Consider the following 27001-nt stretch of genomic DNA (forward strand, 5'->3'; position numbering starts at 1 on the left):
CCAATAGGAATTTAAGCCATTGAAAAGCAATTATCCACAACGTTTAAATAATCTAAGGACTGCAATTTCAAGTCTTGATTCAAATAGCCTATACAGGAATGCAACTTACTTATATAAGTTTTCAAATTCATAGAAATTGAGATTTCTAGCAATATTTGCTTCCTTGAAATATTTACAATACGATTCAAATACCTAGATTGGAATACGTGTTTTGCAATGAATTCAAAAATTACTTGGAAGGTGGAAAGTTAGAATATCGAAACTTGATCGTTTTTCTCTGTCTTATCATTTCTTTTACTTCACTTTCAAGTTCAGGAGTCCTTGAGACCTTGAGATAAGTGGGTTCCGCTAGTCTAAATCGTTTCAAGGATAACTCACTCTATCTATTAGTAGAATGATGTCTGAATGACTAGGAAGAAGACTGTACTACAATCACCCTTCTCCCCTCCAACAATAGGCAGTTATTTGCATTCTTTATATGAATCAAGCAGGGATTCCAACCAACCAACATTTGATCTAGTATACAATAGATCTAGAATAATAAAATATGTCAAAATTCATTGTATTAAATCACTATCTAGAACACATACAATAGAATAAATTGTAGACGTTGTAGGATATTGTGAACCAACTCCTATGTATTTTGCAAATTATGTTCTTAAAGATTTAATAGAATCAAGGGAGAAAGTAGGTAGGCAATGGTATGAAGTACCGTACCCTTATCTGAGAAGAAATAGAATTTAACAAAATTATAATGGAATACAAGGTATACAATGAATAAGAGATGTTATACAAGTTATCTTCTATGAAAATGTGATTTTTGTGCTCTTGTGCAGAGAAGTATAACTACTAGCTAAACTAGCTTCTTCTGATACGTAAGTTTTCTCGATTCACCTCTAAATGAAACTAAAAACTAAATTCATCAGCTTTCTTGATACATGCTATTTTAATATGAAGCTTACTCGATGCTGAATCACAGTTGTAACTCTTGAAAAAACAATAGAGAGAACAGTAGCCCACTAGTAAATAGTCAATGGAACTGTGACTCAGTACTTGGTAGTTATTGATAGCACTGGCATTCCAACTCAATGTTTCTCTTTACTATAAACTTGTCACACCGAACCGAAAAATAGCTTTATCTAATTCAAATTTATGCACGCTATTTGATCTTGTGGTTTTGTATAATGTCTTCACTCCTATTTCGAGTCACAACGAAAATAGCTCACTATCCAACAAACTGGCCTTTCGAATTCTTGAAAAGATGAAATCATAGTTTCTTCTGTATAATTACAGTACTTTCCTTAGGCCCGGCGCAAATAGGAACGAGGTCTTGGTGTCTTTTTTTATTGACATTATGAGGGTGTCTCAATAGATAGCAGAATAAAATATTAAATAATTACAAAACGTAGAAAAATATTTTGTTTCATTCTTGAATATACATTTCAGATCTGAAGTTGCATCATTTAGTAAGCTACTGGTTCTGTTGAAATCTAGGGTTTAAAATTTATAAATGGCCAGTTATGTTATGGAGCATACTATAATAGAATTCCTATTATTGCAAACCCTGACAGCAAAACAATGTAATGATTTTCCCGGAGACGAGCTTGAACGTTCTTGTAAGACTCAGGGACGGTTGCATAAAAGCCTGTTAAATTTTGATCATGATTAAACTCCACGAGAACCAATGGGAGGTTTTTCTGAGCAGAAGGCTTCTCTGATTGGTTCTTGTGGCATTTAATCAAGATTAAAAATTAGCAGACTTTTGTGCAACCGGGTTTCAATGATGTGAGCTATTATTATATAACGACGAGTGACTGAAGTTGTTAATTGATCATTAATAACCGAATGGAATTCGACTTGACCGTGACATTACTATAGACTACGTCAACATTAAGGTGCATACACATTTACGCGCCGCGAACATGAGCAATTCACTTTTAATCAGCTGATGCAAAGCTTTTTATATCTGTATCTTACAGTGTCTGTAAAAATACAGATATAATCAGCTGATTAAAAGTGAATTGCTCATGTTCGCGGCGCGTATATCTGTACGCACCTTTATAGACGACATTCCGTAACATTGGAAAGAAAGTTTGTTGGAGTTACTAAAAACAGTTACTATGTATTATGTTAGCAAACAATAATCTTGCTAGTATTTCGATAGAGTGTTTTGAGTCTGGAATTTTAAATTGACTTTGACTTTATAAGAATGTTGATTTTTTTAGATTAAAAGTAAACTTATAAAGAATGGATGATGGCCGAATTCTAAAACAAGTTTTTGATAATATGATGAAACTCAAAATTAGGCCGGCATGGTTTGTGCAGACGCTGAAGGATTGTGAGAAGGCTGGTATCACTGCAAAGTACATTCAAAATAGTGAAATCGAAAAGTGCAGAGTCCAGAGTGGTAAGAGGAGGAAGAAAGGAGGATACGTGAGCCCCAATACATCAAAAAGATAGCTAAGAAAGGATTGATCAGAAATAAAACTGATGGGGCAAGGAGGCGAATGGACCAGCGCTCCATATAACTTATAGTGACCCAAAGTATTGATGAGACGTGCTCCTCAAACGAGCTATTCCAAAAAATGAATAAATAAACTGATTGGTATAAAATAGTATATCAATTCTGAGAAAGAAATTGAATGAACCATAACTAAATGAATGGCTAATAGCAATTTTTGATTCTCTGCATTTGTATGATTTCACAAAATTTAATCAACGAGAGCTACAAGATAAGAAGAAATGTTTGACGGTACTGTAATGAAAATGGATGACACAACAATAACACGCTAAGTGAGTAAGGACGCAGTTGTGTTGAAAGCAATCGTAATCAACAAGATTGTTATCCATCTGTCATGAAGCGAGCAAAGTTTATTGAAGGTGTGGTTCGGCTCACTCAATAAAAAGAGGGAGTACTCTCCTGATGAAATCAAACTGTTTCAATTACAGATATTAATGTTTATTTATATCTATTTATCAGATACAAACATATAAATACTCGAAGACAAATTCCAGTACGAGCCTTAATGACATATCTTATAGCATAACAGTACAGTAGAAAAGGAAGAAAGAAATATAATATCGCACTTCATTAAATATCCACAACGATTCAGTATAAATAATAAGATTAACACTTTGCACAGAGATATTGTGGAATTTCTCCATAATAAGGTGAAATAATTTTGGACTGAAATAAATTATGCGGAATTGACAATATCTTTTTATTTCACCTTTAATAAGATTTAGAAACTGGGATATTTTATATATTTGCTTCAAATGATTCATGGTTTCCTGGCTTTATCCTTATTAGTTTGTCGGATAATTCATACTATAAGTTATAAGTTACCATAAAGTAAAAAACAGTTTCCACATTTACATATTTCATTTAGCCTACGAGGGGCATGTAAAAAGTAAAGCTCCCAGATTTTTACAGGTGTAAAGAAGTTTTTATTGTAATAGATAAGAGTATACCATCTGAAAGCTTGTACATTTAGCTATTTCACTACATAGTTGCCAGATTTTTCTACGCTTTTTTCCTTACCCGTTATCCACTTCTGAAAACCTTCTGCAAAGAACTCAGCCGCCATGCCACCAAAATGAACTTTATTCGGGACCCACTGCGCACATACCTCGTGATAAAAAATATTTTGGAATGAGTGTTGTCGATGATTATCAACATACCTCAGGAACCTGGTCAGAAAGAGTTGAGTCTTCCAAGAGAGTTTTACTCTTCTCTTCAATCCTTGAGGAGAAGGCACTGAATCCACAACTATGCTACGGGTGTTCGAATGGGAATTGTTCAACGTTATTCAACTGAAGAAATACAATTTTTACTTGTTATCCTCCTTTTTCCATTGTTTTTTCCCATCTGGATCCTCATGGCTCATGGTATGGGATCCTTGACAATCCCAGTCAATCCGTTGATTAGGAATATGCATGGATATTAGAAATGGATCCACAATACAAATATCAATACCACACACAGACAAGAACCCAAAAACCATTTTTTGGACTTGAAATGTACGGTACAGAAAGCTTGAAATTAGCTTCATTTTTTCAGAACTGCCAACAGATGGATAAATTTATGAAATTTGTCATGCATAATAGAGAATGAAGAAAAATATGAAGCAGGCCTTAGTTTAGACCTTAATTGTTCAAAATTATTGAAACAATACGAATTGATTGCAGGTGCCTACTTACATCATACAAATCTTTTTTGTACATACTACACAGATGTATGATTCATTTTTAATTCAGTCGTTGAACTTAAGCTAATTGATGCGAATGAGCTGCAAAGCAATTTTAACAATTGAATGAAATTACTTTCAACTTCGTAACTTAATTATTCATGAATGAATCAGACTATTTCAATTAGTTATTCAAGTGATTATGAATATGGTACGTTCATGCCCCACCCAAGTGGGATTATCAATGGAACAACAATTTCAGAATTGCTGCACCGATTCAAGACTGACGGAAGAGTGTCTGAATCATACCAGGTTTTTATTTTGAAGCTATTAAGATTTGCTCACATTTATTATAGAAATGTTACATTAGTACATTTGAGTACAGTACCATTAGAGCTTGAAATTAAATTGGAGTGGGTTGATTCGTCCTTTATTTGAAAAAGAGTGTCATTCAATCATTGAGGTATATCCACACATATCGAGCCGAACCGGCGCGATGTACGTCGGATTGCGCGGTCTGCTACGCTGCTGGAGGTTCGGTTCGGCATGTGTGGACATACCTTAACGATTCAAAATTGATTATGAATATTGATTCACAGTATGATTAGAAATATATTTATATTACAAATCTAATATTCTAACAGAACATATGTTTCATTATTGAAATTGGAAAATATTTGCCATGTGACTGCATTATTTTATTGTTAAAATTCGCAGTTGGTAATAAGTGCGTTGCTCGGTTGGCTGGAATGTTCGAGGTTTGGTTCGGCATATGTGGACATACCTAGGATTGGGTATACAAATACGGAGCATGATACCTGCATCCTACATGGGTCCTTTTGCTGCATGAGAAAATACAAGCTAATATTTTATGTAGTAATTTTCTATTGCAATAACCATCCAGCTGACTCATGTAATAAGCCCCTGCAGTTACAAATTTAATCTGACTTTTGGATAAAGTGAACCAGATGGATGTTTGATCGGTCCAGATTCAAGTACAGTAGGCTACAGACCGGTCAATACCTGAGACATGTCAAAATCATTCGAGTAAGATGGAAAAATTATTTCAACTCACCACTTTGAAATTTTGCAACGCCGGCAGAAAGGTCTGCACTTCTTTCACAGTTTTGATGAAAGTATCAGCACTCAATTTTCCGCTGATCAGGTCGCCGACAACATTTTGAACACCATTCAACAGGTTAATTTCTTGTTCACCATGATCGCCGAAACCCATATTGAATGGCAGATGGCACACAGATATCACAAAATACAGCACAAATTTAACACAATTCAACCGTTCTACATAACGCCACCAGAAACGATGTCAACTCAACAGGCTGGTTGGATTTAACCTCACTCGCGTTTTAATTATCAGTAAAATGGAACCGCTAGCCTGTTGAATCCTAGCCGAACTAAACTAACCTTGTGCTGCTGAACGAAAAGACATAAACAAACCGAGATCAGCCTCACCCCCACCACTTCTGTACATGAAACCCTGGCAACGTGATTACAGCATTCCAAACTCCCAACGCACCGTGCTCACTGCTCTGCTTCTGTTGTGGAAGGTAGGCCATATCCAAAATATCAACAATGCCAAACTTGCAAAATGCATCGCCACGCCATCTATCAACCTGAACTGCAACTTCATCCTTCAACGATCAGCAATTGGCGTTTCAACGCAAGCTTTCAAATTGACGGAGAAAGGCATTTCTATTATTTTCATTACAGTAGTGAGGTCCACGTTATAATGGTGGTAGAGAAAGATAGGAGAACAGCGTTGCCGATGGGGGCACTTCAGTTTATGGGCCGCGGAATCTAGCATTGAGACCTACATAGATCGATAGAGGAGATCAATACGAGATCAACCATGTATAAAATTGTTGTTGATTTCCAAGGATTAGCTGAAAAAACATGGCGGAAAGTTCAAAATTTTTATATCAATTTTTCATTTTTTATAATTTTTTTATGGCTAAAATATGTTTAAAACTAGTGCAATCTTATGTAAAATTTGACGAGGAATCTAATGAAACTAATTTCAGGTTCGTAACTTCAGTAGTTTTTGAGATATTGCAAAAAATGTGCAGAAAAATGCAAATTTTTTGCTTTTAAAAAAGGTTAACTTGTTTTCATGATGATTAATAGGTATTTTAAACTATTGGATTTAGTACAATGATAATTTCTAAAGAAAAAATGTCCAGTCTCTTGATTGCCTGAACTCAAAATTGTTTGAGATATTTGGGAAAATAAAAAAAATTGCACACTCAATACTCTTCAATTCTCATATTTAATTTTTTTACTACTTTTAGTGACTACTAAATTGGCTTGATCTCATTGGGATTTTTGCAGGGAATTCATTGAAATAGATTTGAGGTTAGAAAATTTTATAGATTATTAAGATATTTGGAAAAAATACAAGAAAATGTAGTATTTTAGTTTTAGAAGAGTTCAATATGTTTGCATAGGCATAGTGCAGACCGATATTGAGGATCACATTTTATTCAGCTTCCAATGCAATTCAGGAGCTTTAAAAGATTGTAAAAATAATTGAATCAAATCAAGCTTTTCCTAGCCTACGCTTTTTCCCAATGTAAGCTTTTCCTAACCCAAGCTTTCCCTAACATAAGCTTTTCCCAATCTTACCTTTTTTCCTAACCTAAGCTTTTCCTAACCTTAGATTTTTCCCAATCTTAGCTTTCCCCAACCTTAGATTTTTCCTAATCTAAGCTTTTCCTAACCTAAGCTTCTCCTAACCTAAGCTTTTCCTAACCTAAGCTTTTTTCTATTCTAAGCTTTTCTTAACCTAAGCTTTTTCTAATCTAAGTTTTACTAACCCAAGCTCCCCCAACCTAAGCTTTTCTCAGACCCAGCTTCTCCGAACCCAAGCTTTTCCTAACCTAAGCTTTTACTAATCTAAGCTTTACCTAACCTAAGCTTTTCCTAACCTAAGTTCATTCCAGACCCAGCCTTCTCTAACCTAAGCTTTTCCTAACCTAAACTTTTTCTAATCTGAGCTTTTCCTAATCCAAGCTTACCCCAACCTAAGCTTTTCCCAAACCCAGCTTCCCCTAGCCTAAGCTTTACCTAACCCAAGCTTCTCCTAACCCAAGCTTCTCCTAACCCAAGCTTTTCCCAACCTCATCTTTTTCCTAACCTAAGCTTTTCCTTATCTACGTTTTCCTAACCCAAGCTTTCCTCAACCTAAGCTTTTCTCAGACCCAGCTTCCCCTAACCTAAGCTTTTTCCCAACCTGAGCTTTTCCTAACCTCAGCTTTACCTAATCTAAGCTTTTCCCAATCTAAGCTTTTTTTTCCTAATATAAGCTTTTCCTGAACTAAGATTTCCCTAACCTAAGCTTTTCCTGACCATAGCTTCTCCTAACCTATGCTTTCCCTAATCTAAGCTTTTCCTAACCTAAGCTTCCCCTAACCTAATATTTTCCTGATCCAAGCTCCTCCTAACCTAAGCTTTCCCCAATCTAAGCTTTTTCTAACCTAAGTTCTCCCTAGGTAGCAAAAAATGGAGTTGCAATATTTTTATTTGTCCAAATATCTCAAACAATTTTGAGTTTAGGCAATCAAGTGACTGAACATTTTTTCTTTAGAATTTATCATTCTACTAAATCCAATAGTTTAAAATACCTATCAATCACCATGCAAACAGGATCACCTCTTTTAACCCAAAATTTGCACGTTTTCGCACATTTTTTGCAATATCTCAAAAACTACTGAAGTTACGAACCTGAAATTAGTTTCATTGGATTCCTCGTCAAATTTTACATAAGATTGCACTAGTTTTAAACATATTGTAGCCATAAAAAAATATTCAAAATAAAAATTGATATAAAAACTTTTAACTTTCCGCCATGTTTTTTCAGCTAATCCTTGGAAATCGACAACAATGTTATACATGGTTGATCTCGTATTGATCTCCTCTATCGATCTATGTAGGTCTCAATGCTAGATTCCGCGGCCCATATACTAAAGTGCAGCCCTGTTCATTTTTGTTTCAAATAATCAATTATACATTATGTATTTTATTTGTTAAGAAAATATATTTTTCAATGAGTAAATAATAAATTTTCATGATTGAGATTGAATATTTAGCTAACTCATATTGATTATATTAATATATATTATATATTGTTGAAAACGATATGCTAAAGTTGCGGAGCTAGAAAATGATAGCGCTATCAGTTTTGTTGAATGATAGACAAGGATAGCAACACCAATGTAAATAAAATACGGTACAGTACCGTACTGTCATTCGTGGACCTCACTAGGTATCTGGCCAAAATTGCATTACCGTACCGTAGCGGAAGGAGAAATTTCAAGCTTCTAACAGAAGTCACAATAATTCTACTCTAATTTCTATCACCGAAGAAAAAGTTTTGTTATTCTTTAATATTATTGATAAGTGTTCCTGAAATCAGTAGTCCCAACTCTTCTAGTTTGTAATAAGTAACCTGAAAATATTTGATCATAATGATGATAGTTCATGTCCCAATAAATATATTTGATTGTATATCCTAATAATAAAAGTCCTTGCCCCAATGAAAAAGTTCCATTTTAGATGTTTTAAAAAGACTCATTTGCTGAATAATTCCATGAAAAATGTGTAGTTTGTACCTTTGAAGATTTAAAAGCTCAGAATGAAATCTCGTATCCCACTATTCATATAGGGTACACATATTCCTTTTCGTTCTTTCTCCAGTTGGGATTGTATAGCAAACACTCTTGAAGTTTATTGTTTGCTGTCTACTTGAGTACTAGGCTTTACATTCTTCAAACCTGATGTTTGAAGTTTTATTTACTGCGTAAACTTAAACAGATCTAGTTCAAATAATCCAATTGCTTACAATACAGTTCATAGCACTTGACTAAGAATGAACTGAGAAGCTGATGCAGTTTATCCTCATAGAGGATTTAATAATAATGCATTTTATCTAGAGTTTATTATAGATATTATACATTGTATTATTTTTATTTCGCTTTTTATCATTTTGCTTGGGTAATGGAAAGTGCGAAAGTGATTTGATGAGATGATCAAACATCCATACCTACCGGCGGGATTCGAACCCATGACCAGGAAGCGCTAGCAGACTGATAAGGGGCCTTATTCGTCTCGGCTATCCTGTTCGGCTATTACCGGTACATCTGAAGATCCATTTTAAACTATACAAGTTAATTTAATATTTTTGCGTATTTCTCTATCAGTACAGTACCCTAACTCATACTGGTCCACTATTACGGTACTTCAGAAGTGGATTATTTTCTCAAACAAAGAATAATATTCTTTTACCTATGGATATTGGAAACCCCAAACAACTTTGAAATACTTCCAATCCAAAGTTCCAAACTTTTATTAGGAGTTCTAGGAAAATAGCCAATGTACCCATAACTGTATAGTACCGGTACCATAAAGAAAAAAATGCGTAAGTTATCTTGTATCAGTTGTCTCTGATAGTACTCAAACTGATTGAATGTTTAATCAATCGATATTATGAACATCATAATACAGTATTAATATTATTAGGATATTATGCTAGGTATCGCCTGAAGCGAATCAAGTGAATAGATTCACCGCTCATAAAACACCTTATATATTTCATTCTTCTCCCAAAACTATGAATTATCATGGCATTATTGTCACAGAATCAATGGTGAAGAACGTGATTTTTTTCACCAGAGATTAATTGATTTGTTCAACTATATAAATAAGTTACCGGCAGTTTTGGTGTAACCTACAGACAGTATCAAAATATTTGATAAAGTATTTTCATTTCTTCCCTCTCTGGTCCAAACCCATTCTACTATGTGTTGAATCAAACAGGTTTCAAGCCGTATCTTCTATTTCTATATTTCACCCCTCATTTTAGTTCTCGCTCCCTCCTTCATCTATATGGATGAATAGTCAAGTAGCCTACCTTAATGCAGTTCTCTCCGTTCCACTCTGACCACAGAGAAGGATATAGGAGGATAGGATCCTTTTTACTTTGTGCTCTGACCCTATTTCGAGCAGGTAGACAATTTTTATTCAATTATTCATCCTGGTCAGTCACGGAAGTTTAAATCGAATCCAAAGCAAAATCAACAAAGAATGGCGAACAAAAAGATCGTTGATACAGAGCTATTTCAACTCTTCACTCTTTGCCGTCAATAAAGCATTCCGATCTAGTAAACAGTCGGCCAAATAAAAGGTCTGAGATCATGCGGCGCTCACTGTAGCCTTTAGCACTCTACAATCATTATTGCTATCAATGACGTCACACTGAAGGTTACTCTATAGTTCGCATAGGAGTGTCTGTAGCATGATGTCATGTATACATTGAAAAGGTGAAATGTGAGTAACCTATAGCAGAGACAAAATATATAATCTTGTCTCTATTCCTATAGCTAGAGCCGCAAAGTACAGTGATAGAATCAGTCAGTTCACGTGCGAGTATTTTTAATAAACACACATTGCATGCTTTATGAAAACTTTCATACAAAATATTTTATTGTAAAGAATTTCATGCTATCTTCTCATCAACTCATGTATGTGCTCAAATGCTCATCTACTAATTCATCAATGGATTCATCATTGATGATATATAATGAAAATAGTCAGCCAAGCCAGTTTATTTATAAGATATTCAAGGGAAAATTTCCCCCCTAATTGAATTCTACTGCATTTAAATTTCCCATCTCATATATAGTTTGACATATTAGTATAATTTAATTTTTCTTGTGGAAGAAGTTTTCAAATTTCGAAGTCAACAGAATAAAATCAACATAACAATCTATTTTCACTAATCATTAATTTAAATACTGCTAAATAAATTGGTAGCCTATAATTATTTGTTTAATCCGTTATAATTGTTATTTGACATGTATATTTCTCTCAATCTCAGAAAAAAGTAAAAAATGCAAGATGATATACAATGTGTCATATAAATTAGATGCCCTTATCAGTTAAATGACCAGAAAATGAATTCTTCAAATATCGGTATTGCTCAATTCCAAATTTTATTTCATTTGTATTTTAATAATAGCGTTCTTTTATATTTATTTAACAGATAGTTTATTATGACACCTCCTAAGAACTTATCAATGTATGACGTTATTCAATGTATCTATACATTTTTTGAATAAAAATATATGAATTGAATAAAATGTGAATTGTTTGTTGAATTAGTTCCATTCATTAATTGGCATGTTTTACACTTCTAATACTTCACTTACTACTACTTCTTCTTCTACTACACTTCTTCTTCAACTGATAGGAGAAAATTCTATGACTGGAGGCACGGAGTAGAGAACAACTTAAGGTATTCCTTATTCTGTGCTAAAGGCCTTTTAGTCGTCTACAAAAAACAAATCAAAGTAATGAAACTTTTCATTGTAGTCTCTTATCCTATCACAAAAAAACTATAGTCAATTCGAGTACCTACAGTGAACGAAAACTGAGATCAATTGGTGAAAGTATACTGCATAGCATATCCTACTTACCACTTTGAATCTAGCCAGCGACGGCATAACCACAGTTTTGATTTCCTTCACAGTTTTGAAAAAAACGTCATTTTGCACATTTCCCGACATTAGATTCCCCACCAAGTTACCTACTCCATTCAACAAGTTCATGGCTTGTTCGGTGTGATCGGAGTCATTGAAACCCATGGTGATTATTTTTTGTTAGTCAAACGACACTCACAACACGGTAGCACACGGTGAACTACACTACACTAGAAATATTTGCGCTACACAAAACTAGGTACCTACACGATTCTTCACTTAGAAAACTTGGGAAAAGTTTAGAACAATCGATAAACAAGCGTCTTGCTGCAATGAAACTATTAAGAGTATGACGCATCAATTGTAAGACCGCATTTTGTTCTCATAGCTGTGTTGTGCTATGCCCTACTCCCTACTAATGTTCAGTTGCCAACTCAACCGTGTATATACTGTAGCCAGCCTTAGCCTTCCATGAACAATGAGTGGGATTGGGCTAGGTTTGGGTCGTGAACTGCATGCATCCAGAGCTCGTTTTACAAGCAGTGGGAAGGAAAGATTCACCGAGATGATGCTTACTCCATCTGCATGCTAATATCAAAACTAAGCTGCCAATTGTCGATTACTTGCATCCCGGTGTATTTTATCTAAGTTAGAAAATACAGTTATTAAAGATTGATCATCGTCAAATATTTTATAAACTTTATTTTATAGATTTTTGATTCTTTATGCCTACAGTAAATAGATTGATGTTAATCGATTCAAGTATTCAATCAAGTATCAACTAAGTAGGTAAGTATGTTGGTATTTCATCTTTTTTTTTGTTCGATTAAGTAGGCTTTATTTTTTATGATATTCTATAAACATCCAGAATTCAATTGTACAAGTTTATAAAGTTCATCTTACTTGATCCTTTGTACGAGTTGTATTTCTGCATTACAATTATAACATATATTTTTACTTATTCTATTTTTATATCACTAAAATTTGGAGGAACCAAACTAATAATTTAACTCTGAACTTACATACAAAAAATAGAACGGAATGAATTACGACAATACAATACATTAATAATGAATTACATTATGTTACATCCAAAGTGTAATAATTCAACCAAATTTATGAATTTCTTTTTAACAAGCTCATATTAACAAACTCAGCACAATTATCGGGTAAATCATTGAAAGTTTTTGGTACAATGTATATCAAGGTGTTTCTGGCTAAATTAGTTGAAGTAAATGGTACAACATACCTATCATTCCTTAAATCATATCGATTAACTTTCATAACTAAATATTTTTTGCTGAAGTAATTTTCTAAAATCAAAGTAAACAGAAATATACGTTTTATATTCGAAACCTTGCATCTATTCAAAAGGTTTTCATATGAAATATCTCTCTGCGAATTGCTGACCAAACTTAAAATCTTCCTCTGTACCAAAGATATTCTCCTAAGAAAGGCCTAAACATTGCTAGCAAATCCCCAACCTTGCAATCCATATATAATAACATCATAAATCATAAAATCATAAATCATAATAATCATAAAATCATAAATCATAATAACAGACTCTCCCGAGGCTATATACATCACCCTTTTCACTTTATTGGGTATTAAATCTTTAATATAATACATTTTGGCCAATACCTGTTTGAGTCTATTACAAACATTTTTATATGAATATACCAACGAAAATGACTGTACTCCTAAATACTTATAATTTATACAATTCGATATGAACTGACAATCTCTTCTACATATGAAAATTTCTTGCTTCTGCAGTTGGAAACATTCACAGAAATTGTGCTTTATTTTGGGTTCCCCAAGTCTTTTCATGTAGGATGAGGTTATATGTAGCACCTTGGTTTTGGTAAAATTGATATTTAAACAATATATTATAAGTTTAAAAGATATTCAATCATATTTTTATTTTTTAGTATTCCAATGAAAGTAGTTTATTTTTATTATTTAATAATAAAAGAATATTTTTCATGCACTCTCAATAAGCCTATTTCTTTATGTGATTTGATTTTATATATTATTGCAGAGAGCCGATCTCTTTGACTTGTGTTTAAATATTATTAGTTGGAATTTATTTATTTCAAAGAAAGAATGTTTTCTATTCTCAGTCTGGAAAGAATTTTATATTTTTCAAAATAATTTTATGGTAACATTAATATTTACATCCTATAGTTTCACAAAAGATTGATTCTCAACAGAAAATAAATGACTTCCATGGAAGTCCAGGAATCGTGTCGATATTTGAAGGAAATCAGTATTTTCCTCATGGTTTTCCTCACGCTTAAAATAAGTTTCCTCCTTCCTACACAAGCACAGTAGGATCATATTTTTACAAAATAACTTATTTATCAAAGTATTGGATACCTGCCACAATCCGAAACCTGACTGCCCAGGAAAGTCAACATTAATTTAGAGATTTCTCAGAGGAAAATTTTATTCCCCTGTTTTTGATTTTACTACTACAGCTACTAAAGGATGGACAACAATTATTTTGTTAGAAATTAGACAAAACCTATTTAGCTTCATTTGACTTAAAAAAAAACATGAATATTCACAGATGAAATTCTGCCATTAATTCTGGAATTCACTTTTATATGTAATTCTGCCAGTCTTAAAACTTTTAGTACATAGGCCTACCTAATTTAGAACATTTTGAAAACAATTTTAGATTGGATTATAAAATTGGATTCCTAGAATAGTTTTTTAGAAGATACAAACTAAGCCAAACATCAAAGTTGAAAGATTTTCTCTTAAGCGGAACAGTTTTTGGAATCAAGTTCTAAAACATATTAAACTGATCTTCCCAGGAAGATTACAGATGACAACTAAGAAAATAATACAGAAATGGTCTATTTCAGGATCCTTTAAGAGATGGGAGATACAGAGATATATCTTGATTATTGCATTATTTTACTGAGTTTGGTGAGATTAGACAGAAACATCTCTGAGATATTATTTATATAATTTCAATACATTTTTGAAGAGTTTGCGGAATCTGCTGTTAGAAGTCTGATGAAAGAGGATCCTGTCATAGATAAAATGAAGAAGACATTTATGAACTAACTTCAGTAAGAGATCAATATTTATATGACAGGAAAATAATAGAGATGAAATAAATTAAACTCAACTGAGAATCAAATTAAAATTAATGTTAAGGAAATTATGACAAAATGAAATCATAAAAAAAACATTTGTAAAATAGATATTCTAAGAGACTGGTGTCTATAATACAGTTTTATTGAGATCATAAACCAATAATTAGGCTATTGGATTATTTTTGAAATCTCTGTTTCTTTGATGCTATTTAAGTAAGATCAAAATCTAATGGGTCAAATATTATATCAACTAGGCTTTTATAAGTACCGGTATTGAATATTTTGACGAAAATATATTTGATTCACAAAATTCGATCAACCTGAACTATGAATATATTAGGCCTACAAAAAAGAGAAATATCGCCATTTATGATTAATATTTCCACTACGATGCATATTGAAATGAACACTTTCATTCGAAAAATACTGATCTTGAATAGTAAACTCAAAAAGTTGCAAACTATAAAATGATCAAGCTTAGAGTGAGAGGATACGAGATAATCAAGATTCAGTTGCCACCATTTCACATCAAATGTAAAGTCATTTTGTGTGAATACGGCTCAGAAAACTATTATTCACAATTGGAAATCAAATTCAATAGTAGATTTTAAAGTTCTTACAAAACTGGTATGTTACACATTATTATTTTTCTAACGTTATATCTCTACTGCTACTTCAAATCTATAATATCATTGCCTTCTTGTTCATATCAAATCAATGAAATTATATTGTTCTGAAATTAAATCTTATTTTAAAAATAAAATGTTAACCATACGGTCACTTTTCACCAGCGGAAGATTCGGGAATGTAAATCTTGGTATAGTAACCAAAGTATCTTATTAATGCAATAATAGCCTATATTATTGTTTTAGAAAAATACTATTTTTAAAGTCGTCAATATGAGCGACTTTCGGTTCATTATTCGCTCTTTTTAAAATTAATTATCGCAAAATGATGCACTTGAAACTGTCAGCATTGGTTGAATGGGAAACATTGATATTATTTTGAGGAGTGCTGACAGTTTAAAGTAAATCACTCTACTGCATAACGGAGAATGATGCGTGGACAAGTTCAAAAAATCAGTCACAATTCCGTCATAAAGTGATGGATGGAAAGCAGAATCGTAAAACATAGTCGCGCATGAAATTCTTAATGGTGTTTTTATGAATGGAAAAACTTCCGAAAGCAACAATCCACTGTCATTAAGAAACTAACTACTCTTCATGCAACAAATCGAAGTTGTATCGTTGCCAAATCCCAAAAACATTGACTTCTAACCTCAAGCAGTAAAAGTAAGAGAGCAGATAAACAGGTCTATTTCATAAAGCATTCAAGTCGTAATTGACATTGGTTTTGAAATTAACGTTCAATTCAGTGTTATGATGTTTTTAATATTTATTACTGGTATATTGTAGAGCGGATTTAAACTATTAATGAGTGATAACTAATTTAATGATAATCAACTGCAAAAATGAATCTATATCATAAATATTCTACTGAGCTCTAATAAAAAAGAAGTAAAAAAAAATTTCAATTATTTGCTTAATGAAGAGTATTTTACAGAAATGCCATTTGTAAGAAACAGTAGCCTATATAATGTGTACCACAGGGTATCATGAGTAGGTAATTTTAAATTGAAAACTATATTAAGTTTGAATAGTGTAAAATAATATCAAACTGTTTATATAAAACTGTTCTATACAGAATATTGATACTATTTAAATATGCTTCATTTGATTTAGATTTGAAGTTGGAAGCAAAACCAATCATGATAAAAAACAATCTTATCATAATAAATACAAAAATGCCTAATTCTTGAATAAGACTGACATATTAAACAGCCATTTAATAAAAAATGCCTATTATTTTTCATGATATATCAAAGGATAAGAGCATGGAGCACCATTTCTAATCAATGAATTAAATACCGTTATATTGAAATTATAAGATTAAAAAAATATATATTATATTTATATCCTACCACCATAGAGATGAATGTCACTGAAAAGAAGAGCAGTACGTTGCCATTGACAAAGGAGCCTTGTAGTAAATACACACACACACACACATCGACACTGATCCTGAACTTGAAATGTTAGTGGAGTGAAATTTCAGTGGTAAGCGTTCTTTGGCCAAGGTCGTCTCCTGTATTCGTGTAACTGTTTAGGCCTATCGTCAACAGACAACTTGTATTAGCATAAAGTATAACCTTTGTTGGCTATGTCAAAGTTGGTGTCGTACATAGTACAGTGTCAGACACTAAAAGTGCCGGTAAAAAATATTCTACTAGAGTTAGTAAAGGTGATAAGAGAACGCTGTTTTTTCGGAGAAGATACACAAGGACTGAAAAATGTTTTTTTTAAGAATACAATTCCAATATTTTTTAATTGTGCAGAACTTCTAATAAATGAGAAGATGAATGAAGAATTCTATAATACTATGACATTCGATTATACAGTGCTCTTATAGATTGTTCTGTTTACTGAATTTTTTATAAGATCCAACTTATTAAACAACGCTTGTAAGTTCACAAAATATTTGTTTATTTCAAGATAACGAAGAAGGTGATTTACCACTTCTTCCCATCCCGGACCTGATGGCTGTATGATAATGTTCCATTCTAAAAAATAGGATACAGTAAGAGAGCAAAACGTGAGATGTAATCAATATCGAATACAGATTATAATTATTCATGGAAACATAAATATCAACAGTTATTTGGAAAAATGAAAATTTGAGATAACTCTTTGGCGCTTACATAATTTCAGATATAAATTATTATTATAAAAAGATTCTGAAATCCAAATAATTTTCGATCATTATAGGACGGTAACAGCGTTTAAATCATATTATTTTTCAAAAGCAGTGACATATTTACTAGCATATAAATTTATTTTTTACATTTGAAGAAAATGAATATCAAAGAAATATAAATATATTCAATTTTTTATGACAAGTATGGTACAAAATAAATATTTTTACTTTTTCACGAACTCGACTGAGTCTAGATTGATAAATGATACTGATTCAGACAAGAAAACATTTTGAAAACCCCTTTCTGTCAAGAAATAAATTTTTAAATATTCTATGAGGAATATTTTTCTAGTGTTGGAAGGAGGTATGACAGAAGGTGTATGCAATACATTTCACACCTACTACTACAAATCCGTCAGCAAAGAGAAGAGTTCAGTTTGGAAATTCCTTGGAGTTGAGTCATTAATATCAGATGAGCAGCGCTATCAGCGTGGGCTTCAGACGTGATGGATAAATTATTCTGCATAACTTGATCGCAGGGATAATCCGCATGGTGGGTTTGAGGAAAGTATTGGAACTCCGAAAATCTCTCGAAAAAGCTCACATACCATAGAAGAATTTTAGATTTTCCTTGTCCAAAGTGTGTAGGTATAAGAACTAGCGATTTCGTTTCACCCATCTTGGGAAAATTAGTCATGATTCAGCCGGTCTACATCATCCACATCATATTTTTATTTCATTTATTCAAGTTCTCTTTAAGGTTTCTTCAATACTATAAAAATATAGTAAAATAGAAGAGTTTAGGTTAATTTGGAAGAATAATAATATTATAAGGACACTAGCCGACAGGCTCGCTTCGTTTGCCTTATCCGTCGCTCCGCCCTCTGTACTCCCGGCTGTATCATCTAGGAATAGGATCAGCAGGCTGGATTCACTCGCCTGTATTTTTCATTTGAGCTTTCTTCCTTTCGTCAGAAAGTCAAAAAGAGACTTTCAGGCTCGATAATTCAATCACCAGTTTACTTTGAATTATGTCAGTCAATCAATCAAGAATCTTCTTTATTCCACAATACACTAAGTAGGTACAAAAATGATGAATAATAAATCAAATATGAAACTAAGTAAGTACTTGAATTAGGGTTTCATATTATAGATTACGGAATGAGCTTACATGGGATGTGGCCTGTGCATGGTTGCAAAAAAACTTCAATTAATGATTATTCAGTTATTTCTCAATTAGAGACTTGGTTAGAATATTATGAGAATTATTGTATTTCAGTCCAATAGTTCTTTGAAATTTGAAACAGGAATGATATGGAGAACTCAAAAAACATCCATATCTAAATAAAAATAGAAATCTAAGTACCCTTTATTTCAATTCAAAAGTAGCCCTAACGAAAAAATACAATCCATATCTAACCCTATCAAGTATGAATTTTCTTGTAGAATTTTTTTGAAAAACTTGAGAAAAGAAACCCTCTAACGCTGGGGAACGCTTGGAAAACGCTGTAATAGCGCCTAGTGTATTTTTGGCGTAATTTTGAAGTCCTCTCATGACAAAATTTCTAGACCCTACTTAACTTCTGTACCAAGTTTGAACATTTTCTTTTTCTCTCAATTATTGATTCTCGAAAAATGTGATAAAACGCTGAAAAACGCCAGGGAACGCAAGGAAAAGGCAGTAATACCGCTCATCCTGTGCGTATCTTTGGCGTGATTCTGAAGTACTCTCAAGACAATATTTCTAGACCCAAGCTGAACTTCTAAACCAAATCTGAACATGATCAGTCAATTAGTTCTTAAGAAGTTGTAGAAAACGCAGGAAAACGCTCAAAAACCGCGGAACTTGGATGTTATTACAAGACCCTCCTAATACAACATTTCATACCTTAGCTGAGCCTGTGTATCAAATTTAAACATTTTCTCTCAATTAGTTATTGAAAAATGTGGGAAAACGCAGAAAACGCTAGGGAACGCTGGGAAAACGCAGTGAAACCTCATATCTTGGGCGTATCTCTGGCGTAATTATGAGTCCTCTTAAGAATAGATTTCTAGACCCTTGCTGAACTTCTGTACGAAATATGAACATGATATGTCTATTAGTTCTTGAGAAACCCTAGAAAACGCAGGGAAAACGCTCAAAAACAGCCGATCGTGGGTGGAACTTGGGCGTCTTAGCTTCAGGAACTTTACTTCTAATACAATATTTGTTTACCTCAGCTGAACCTGTGTACCAAGTTTGGAAATTTTTTGCCAATTAGTTCTTGAAAAAGCCACAGAGAAGAAAGAATTCCTTCTACTTTGTGAAGCTGAGAAAACGCCGAAAACACTGGAAAAACGCAGATTTTGGGCGTATCTTTGGATTTTTTTTCAAATCCGTTCTAAGTGCACCTCTAGATGGTCAACTGAACAAACCTACCAAATTTGTGCGTACGTATTTGGTCCAGTAGATTGTTAGTTCTGTTGATTATTATGAATGAATGAGTGAGTGAGTGAATCAGTGCCATTTCGCTTTTATATAGATTATTATCTTTTTCCGGATAATAGAGGGATATAATTTGTATTCAAAGCTCCTATATCATGACAAAATAATATCTTCTTTATTCATGTGCTCTACATCATAACTGACGATGACAATGTGAATTATCTTCAACAAGTTATTACGATCAATATCAATATTAGGAATGACGGCTGGTGAGTAGGATGCAACATTTAGAATAAAATTGGCGAAGTATATGCAGTAATTGATCTCAATATGAATTCAAAATTCTATTGTCAATGAGTCTTTCATTGAACTGAAAGTACCTAACTGCAGTTCTTATTTGATCAGAGATTGTAATGAGCTATAAATTGCAATTTTTGTAGTGATCCTACATCAGGACTGTAAAGGTGCGTACAGATATACGCGCCGCGAACATGAGCAATTCACTTTTAATCAGCTGATGCCAAGCTTTTTATATCTGTATCTTACCGTTTCTGTAAAATTACAGATATAATCAGCTTATTAAAAGTGAATTGCTCATGTTCGCGACGCGTATATTTGTACCTTTAGAGACATCATCCAACAAGAGATTATTCTCTTAGAATCTGGTACAATATTCAGGAAAAGATTGTAAAAAGCAATTACTCCATATCACTTCATTTTCAATAATGTATTTGGTTGAAATTTATGTTTTCATGTTTTTTTTTGGAATTTGAGTTATAATGCGATGTTAGCAGAATTATTAAGTAATAACTTATCCTGGGCCCTATCATGATTTGATTTTTTTCGAATAAACTTAAAATTGAACATGACATTCTCAGGAACTTATTCTTGAGATATCTGTAACTAAAAGGCTTCTACTCTTTTTACAAGATTAAGTTGGTTTCCTTGATTATAGAAAACTTGACAATAAACTGGCCACCACAATCACACCTAATGTGTTGATCAATGTATTGATGTTTTTATACGAAATAAATCACTATGAGTTCACTTTAATTCATTCAAGTCTAGTTCATAACTCTGAGACTCTACACTAGTCTACACCAAACGAAAGCAATATAAACAGCATATAGGGTCTATATGCCTCATGCATTATATTATAATGAATTTAGAAATGAATTCTACTACGACATAACACAAAGGAGATCAGTCGAACAGCCAGAATTGATTTAGAAGGATTAGAGTACAACTTGGAGTTTATTTCTAAAGGATTTCAACTAACAGTGAAATTGGTAGAAAAATTCAAGTTGCATAATTTCAATTGGATCTTATAAATAACAAAGAGACATTAATTTGAAATATGAGTGAGTGGAGGAATATTAACATAATAAGCAAAGTGAAAAATTAAGTCAAATAGAGTAAACTTTGAATTACTAACTTATAAGAAAATTTTTAATTATTTCTTAATTATTAATCTTGCCACACTCAGAAACATTTCTTACTGGTGGAACTTTGGCTCAATTTTAGGAATCTGTTTAATAATTCAAATTATTTCTGGCATGTTTTATCTATGAATGAATTAAAGATGGAGTACGAAATTTGATAAAAATAGAGTGTTGTGTATCCACTAACTGTTGGTAGATAATACATAATCCGAATCCACTACCTTTGATTCAAACTAAATAAGCACTTTGAATTCAATTACCCTGAGTACTGAATGAGCGGGATTGTAGGTGTGGCCATCTCCTCTAAACCCCGACCTCAGTATTCGATTGAGGAAGTTGTAGGTACCATGGTATGGACCATCACTGCAACATATCACACAAATTAGTTCAATAAATGATGGAAGGTACTATTGGTTTACCATATAAGATAAAGGAGAACAATTTAAAAGTTTTTTCTACAATATTTTTTCAGTTCCTAGCAATTTGATATTATAGAGATAGGTACTGATTTCTTGCTGACTTTTAACATCAAAATGTGTTGAAAACTAAATAATTTCAGATATATTTGTTTTTAGACACACTTAAACAAGTATTTATCATTGATATAGTGTTGTAGTTCACGATTAATTCAATTAATAATTGATTTTTGAAAATTATGGTTCAAAGCGCAAGACACTAAATGATTGTAAATGATTATAAATTATTGAAGTAGTAATATTATGATTTTCAGAGTAGATAACTTAAACTCAGCAATAGCTAATGAAGTATCTTCAATCATAACTCTGACATTGAAGAATGTTTCGATAGTTTTCCAATTATTTCTATTTATACAGCTTAAATTGGATAGTAGGATATTATAATGTGAATTAGTTTAATCTATTGTTATTAATTATTTTACTGATTAGCATTAAAAATAGTTCATTTATTTTTTATTGTAAGATGTCAGTTTATGAATAAATTTTAATTCCAAAAATTTGAAGTAGCCTTTATATTAGTTTTAAAAAGAATATGGCCAGATTAAGCACATAAAAATTTTTCAACGCTCTAGTTCTAGTGCATTACTTTCTAAGAAGATTATTGTGTTGCTTAGCAAGTTGAGACAAAATTTGGATGAAGGCGCATAAATTATAGCTATTACTGACTGAAAATGATTTTAAAAATATAAAGTCACAGTAAGTTAGAATAATTAAAATAAAGAAAATTAAACTGTTGTTCATTTTATAGGCTTCATCTTCAACCAGGAATATTATCTCAAGAGATTAAAGTATATGTATTTTACTATATGATATGAGAATGGAATTTATAGCTAATTATCATAACTTAATTTTTGAATAAAAACTCAATACGAAGTAAACCTCAGATCAAGCATATATTAATATATTTTAATATTAATATATCATAAAAATGAATAAAAGCCTGTGATGTTTTTATGAGGACTTCATAAATAACTAGTAGGATTATTCTAATTAAAACTCAATGGATTTGATATCTTGTTAAACATTTTTGTATGGTACTCAAGCTGACATCAGTTGGTCTAGTGTTTTACAGTAAATGTAGGCCTACTAATGATCTTCTCATCCCTTTCAAAAGATTTTTATTGATTAGGAAGTGGGTCATGGCTTGAAGAGAGCCGTTAAAGCTATTGTGGAATAATATCAGAGAGTAGCTTCGGATATTTTCGTCTTTATTTTCTTTCAAAGAGCTTGGAAGCCATGTGTTTTGTATTTTCACGGGTTTCAAGATTACAGCATCTTCTGTCTGATATTGGCCTATACAGTGTGGTCAATTGCATTTCCTGACTAAAATTTTACATTAAGAAGCGGATTTTCAACCCAGTGTACTCCAAACTACCAATTATAATAAATTTTATATTTGACAATAATTGTCTGGCAATCTTATCTCATTGCTACGTTACTCAATTATGTCATTATTTTATCTGTCTATAGTATATAGTGATTAATCACAGTTTGAAATAGTTTATTCTTGAATTTAAAAAAATAACTATTGAAAATGTATTCATGCATTTCCCTGATTTTCGTTTAATTTCTACCTTCCAGTATTTTTCATGGAATGAATTAGTCACATCATGATTCAAAATTCGATATGATTAACAATGGATGAAAACATGAGGTATTTTAATTATTCAATTTGTAAGCCTCCATGTGTGACTGATCTTAAATTATATTGTGTTGAAGATTGTTATGTCGATTAACGCATTGTTCCCAAGGTATGAGCGTGGAAGAAAAACGCTGAAAAATGTAACTTTCAAACAACCCTCATCCCCTTAGCACATGAGTTAGGAATGGGGACTTTTGATATGTTTTCCTCCTGACTAGTCTTAACAAAGCTGCTGAGTCAAAAATTTTGTTTAAAACATTCCCTCCAAATTCCTTTATCAATTGGTCTATTGTTGCAAAAATGGAGATCTCACACTTAACACTAAAGCAGTGCCGCAAAAAGTCTAGGGAAATTCGTAAAAGTGTGAAATTATACATCAAATTGAAGAGAATTTAATGCTCTATAAGCTTATAATCAGCATGGATTTTTCTCATCAATTTTTAAAAAGTTATAAGAGCAAAAATGATGATAAACGTGCTTTTTCAAAAATGTCACACCTTCAAGAGCGGATATCTCGAAAACTAGAGGAGATATAAAAAAAATTGTGGAATGGATATTGTAGGAAATTATGACAGTCAAGTCCTTAGGATATATAGTTTTTGAATTTTATGCGAGAAACCAAAAAGTGGTACCTTTAAACCACCCCTACCTAAGGGGGCACATGGGGTAGTGGTTGGGACTTTTGATATGTTTACATCCTTACTACCCTAAACAGAACTGCGGGGTCAAAAATTGTCTTGCAAACATTTCGTTCTATACCCTTTATTGAGCATTCATTGCCTGGGCTATTTGGAAACTTCACAATTTTGAACATCATACTTGACAATCTCAGTTGACCACGCACCGAGGCTCTCGTGGCCTGATCACTCGGACCGATCTACATTTCAACTGCAACTTGACAGGAACTAAATTGTAATATTAAGAGAACTAGGACAAAGGATGATAGAGATAAAAATAAACATGAATCTATCAATTTAATAGCTAATAGATGATATTAGCTATTAAAATTCGGGAAAGAAACAGTTTTAGGGTGAGGATACTGTTCTGGGATTCTTTCCCAATTTTTGATTTGATTATATGAATTAATGAATAGTTTGTGAATGAATTAATGAATAAATATTGTAAAAATATACATCAGAAGGGATGGAAAAATGAAGAAGGATAACAAGCTCAACTTTTAATTAACAGTATCAGGAAAAAATATAAAAGAGATAAAAAGTAAGAATAAAAGGAATATTTTACAATAAATAGAGAAAGTTGGTTAACAAAGGAAAAATTATTAAATCCATACCGTACTAAATTACATAGAATATAGATGAAATTTGAAACTTACCCTGAAAAATCAAACGACTGCTGATCGAACGATAACGACGATAATTTGGGTCTGTTGAAAAAGAACGAATAATTCATAGCAATTTTTCAAAAGAAAACATCCACGGAATACTAGATAAATTCTACTGTCAAAAACAAAAACACTGACACATACGATAACTTTTTGGCAGAGTTGAGCGTTTCCACTAAGGTCGAACCGGCGACATTCTCACCGCGACCGCATCCACGAGCCAACTGAATAAAAACGGAAGGCTGCTCCATCCGTCTGTTTGGGTTCTATTCTCTACTCTTCAAAGGCCTATTTTTAAATTTCGAAATCTCCTCCGCATGTAAATTTGGAGCGCACGCCGAAATAAATAAATCAAAGCCACTAATATTGATGCCCTGCTGCCCTTCCCGTTAGCACAACGGTTTTCGTATTGTGGCAGATAGCGGCTGTGATTGGATCTATTGTGTGCTTAGTGCCAACTTTCTGTCGACTAGTAAAACATCCAAATTCTCCTCTAATTTTTAGAAGATATTTCAAAGTGGATACCGTTCAAGACTCGCTCTATCACTTTACAAAAATCTGGTTTGATTTAACTGTGTCTTAAGTCATTCTCAGATCATAATAAGTCAATTGTTTTTCTTCTGATACATTTATTTACTTTATTCGTCATCGTAAGTTCTTATTGTTTTGGTAATCGAAAGTCAACTCAAGTTCAATGTTCAGGTCTCATCTATCTATGCTCTATAGTAGTAGATTCCAGGGCACAGTATTTCATTTCTCATTAGATTAATTTGTTATTGTTTTGATCACAGACTAGAACTTTATGAACTGGGAGTGGATTATTTGAAATAAGTTTCCATAACTAAATTATCATCAACTCTAGACAATCATGGTAAGAGAATGCATGAGTGAAGAATCAAAAGATCTACAATCAAAACTAACACCTAGATAAAGTAAGAATAGGAGTTAATTTCTTCAGTTGGGATAAATTCAAATAAATATTTGCTACAAGTACTTGAATCCACAGAACAATGTTTATCGAGTTACGAAAACAAGTGTCACCAAAGTAGACGACATCGGTAAATTGTTTAATAAAAGTAATACATTATGAAACAAAAACTAATAAACTACCTATCACTAAACAAATTCTCACAAATATTAAACACCCCGTTGAATGCCATGAACCACCCTTCAATCAATCACTATTTTATCTCACACTCGCCCATCTTTCTATTACATGCCTGTTTTTCAATAATCTATTATCAAACTTTATTCACCTTCAATTGTAACGGTATTTAATTTTAATGTTTTTTGTGACTGGAGATCGCCAGACATCATGCTTTGCCAGGGCCGTACACAGGTTTTACGGGCCTCGGGCAGAATCACCTGACAAAATCAGCTGATTGATTATGAATAATTCTACAGCAATGGTTTACAAAACATCCCAAGGCGTGGATTGCTTTTCGTGGATTAACGTGGGTCTACTTTGCGGCGGGCCTTATACCTGGCGGTCGGGGGGTATGGAATACCCTCTTGGAAGAGGTGGGTCCAGGGTTCCCCCCCCCGAAAAAACGCAAGTCTAAATGGATAAAGGAAAAATTAACCAAAATTATTTATCTATGAAAACAAAAAACAAACTCTGTAAAAATATTATGGGTCAGACTGATTACAATTGTTAAAAAAGTTTAATTTCCGTTGTCGAGGATAAAACTTACTATAGTATATAAATTCATCCTTTTTCTGAGCCCCTGTAAACAATTTATTGGCCCCGGGCAAATGGCCCGAGAAAACCGGTCTGAGTAAGGCCCTGTGCTTCAACTGTGATCCTCACTCGGGAAAAAGAAAAAATGGAAAGTAAGTTCTCATTTTGGTTCTTTCTGTAGGAGAATTTAATAATTCTACTAATAATAATTGAAAGAATAATTCTCCTACAGAAAGGAACAAAACGAGAACTTATTTTTCATTTTGTCTTTCTCCTAAGTGAGGATCACACTTAAATTTCTATTCTATTTTGCTTTTCTTTCTCGAATTTTCCGCATATTGAACTTAGTATATGTATAAGGTTTTTTTCTAACCACATTATTACCTTCAATTTCCAGTCATTGGTTGATTTTATTTTTTGGATTTAATTATGCAGTTTTGTTGTTCCTA

At 32.7% G+C, this 27001-nt stretch overlaps 1 protein-coding gene across 5 annotated transcripts in view; it reads right to left on the reverse strand.

Moving 5' to 3' along the window:
- LOC111047553 (calpain-A) overlaps window positions 1-25418 on the reverse strand; it is a 67764-nt gene extending 42346 nt beyond the window's left edge. For 2 of the 5 annotated variants that reach the window (XM_039423425.1, XM_039423422.1), the window contains exons 1-2: window positions 24863-25418; window positions 21672-21774 (exon numbers count right to left, since the gene is read on the reverse strand). In XM_039423425.1, the coding sequence (XP_039279359.1) occupies window positions 21672-21774; window positions 24863-24939 (180 nt within the window). In that variant the 5' untranslated portion in view covers window positions 24940-25418. Of the gene's footprint in view, window positions 1-5262; window positions 5732-11674; window positions 12157-21671; window positions 21775-24862 lie in introns of those variants that run through there. The other 3 variants (XM_039423427.1, XM_039423423.1, XM_039423424.1) reach the window with 3 other exon arrangements.
- Between the last annotated feature and the right edge of the window lie 1583 nt (window positions 25419-27001).

Source organism: Nilaparvata lugens, chromosome 3 (genome assembly GCF_014356525.2).
Source record: "Nilaparvata lugens isolate BPH chromosome 3, ASM1435652v1, whole genome shotgun sequence".
Classification (NCBI taxonomy): Eukaryota; Metazoa; Arthropoda; class Insecta; order Hemiptera; family Delphacidae; genus Nilaparvata; species Nilaparvata lugens.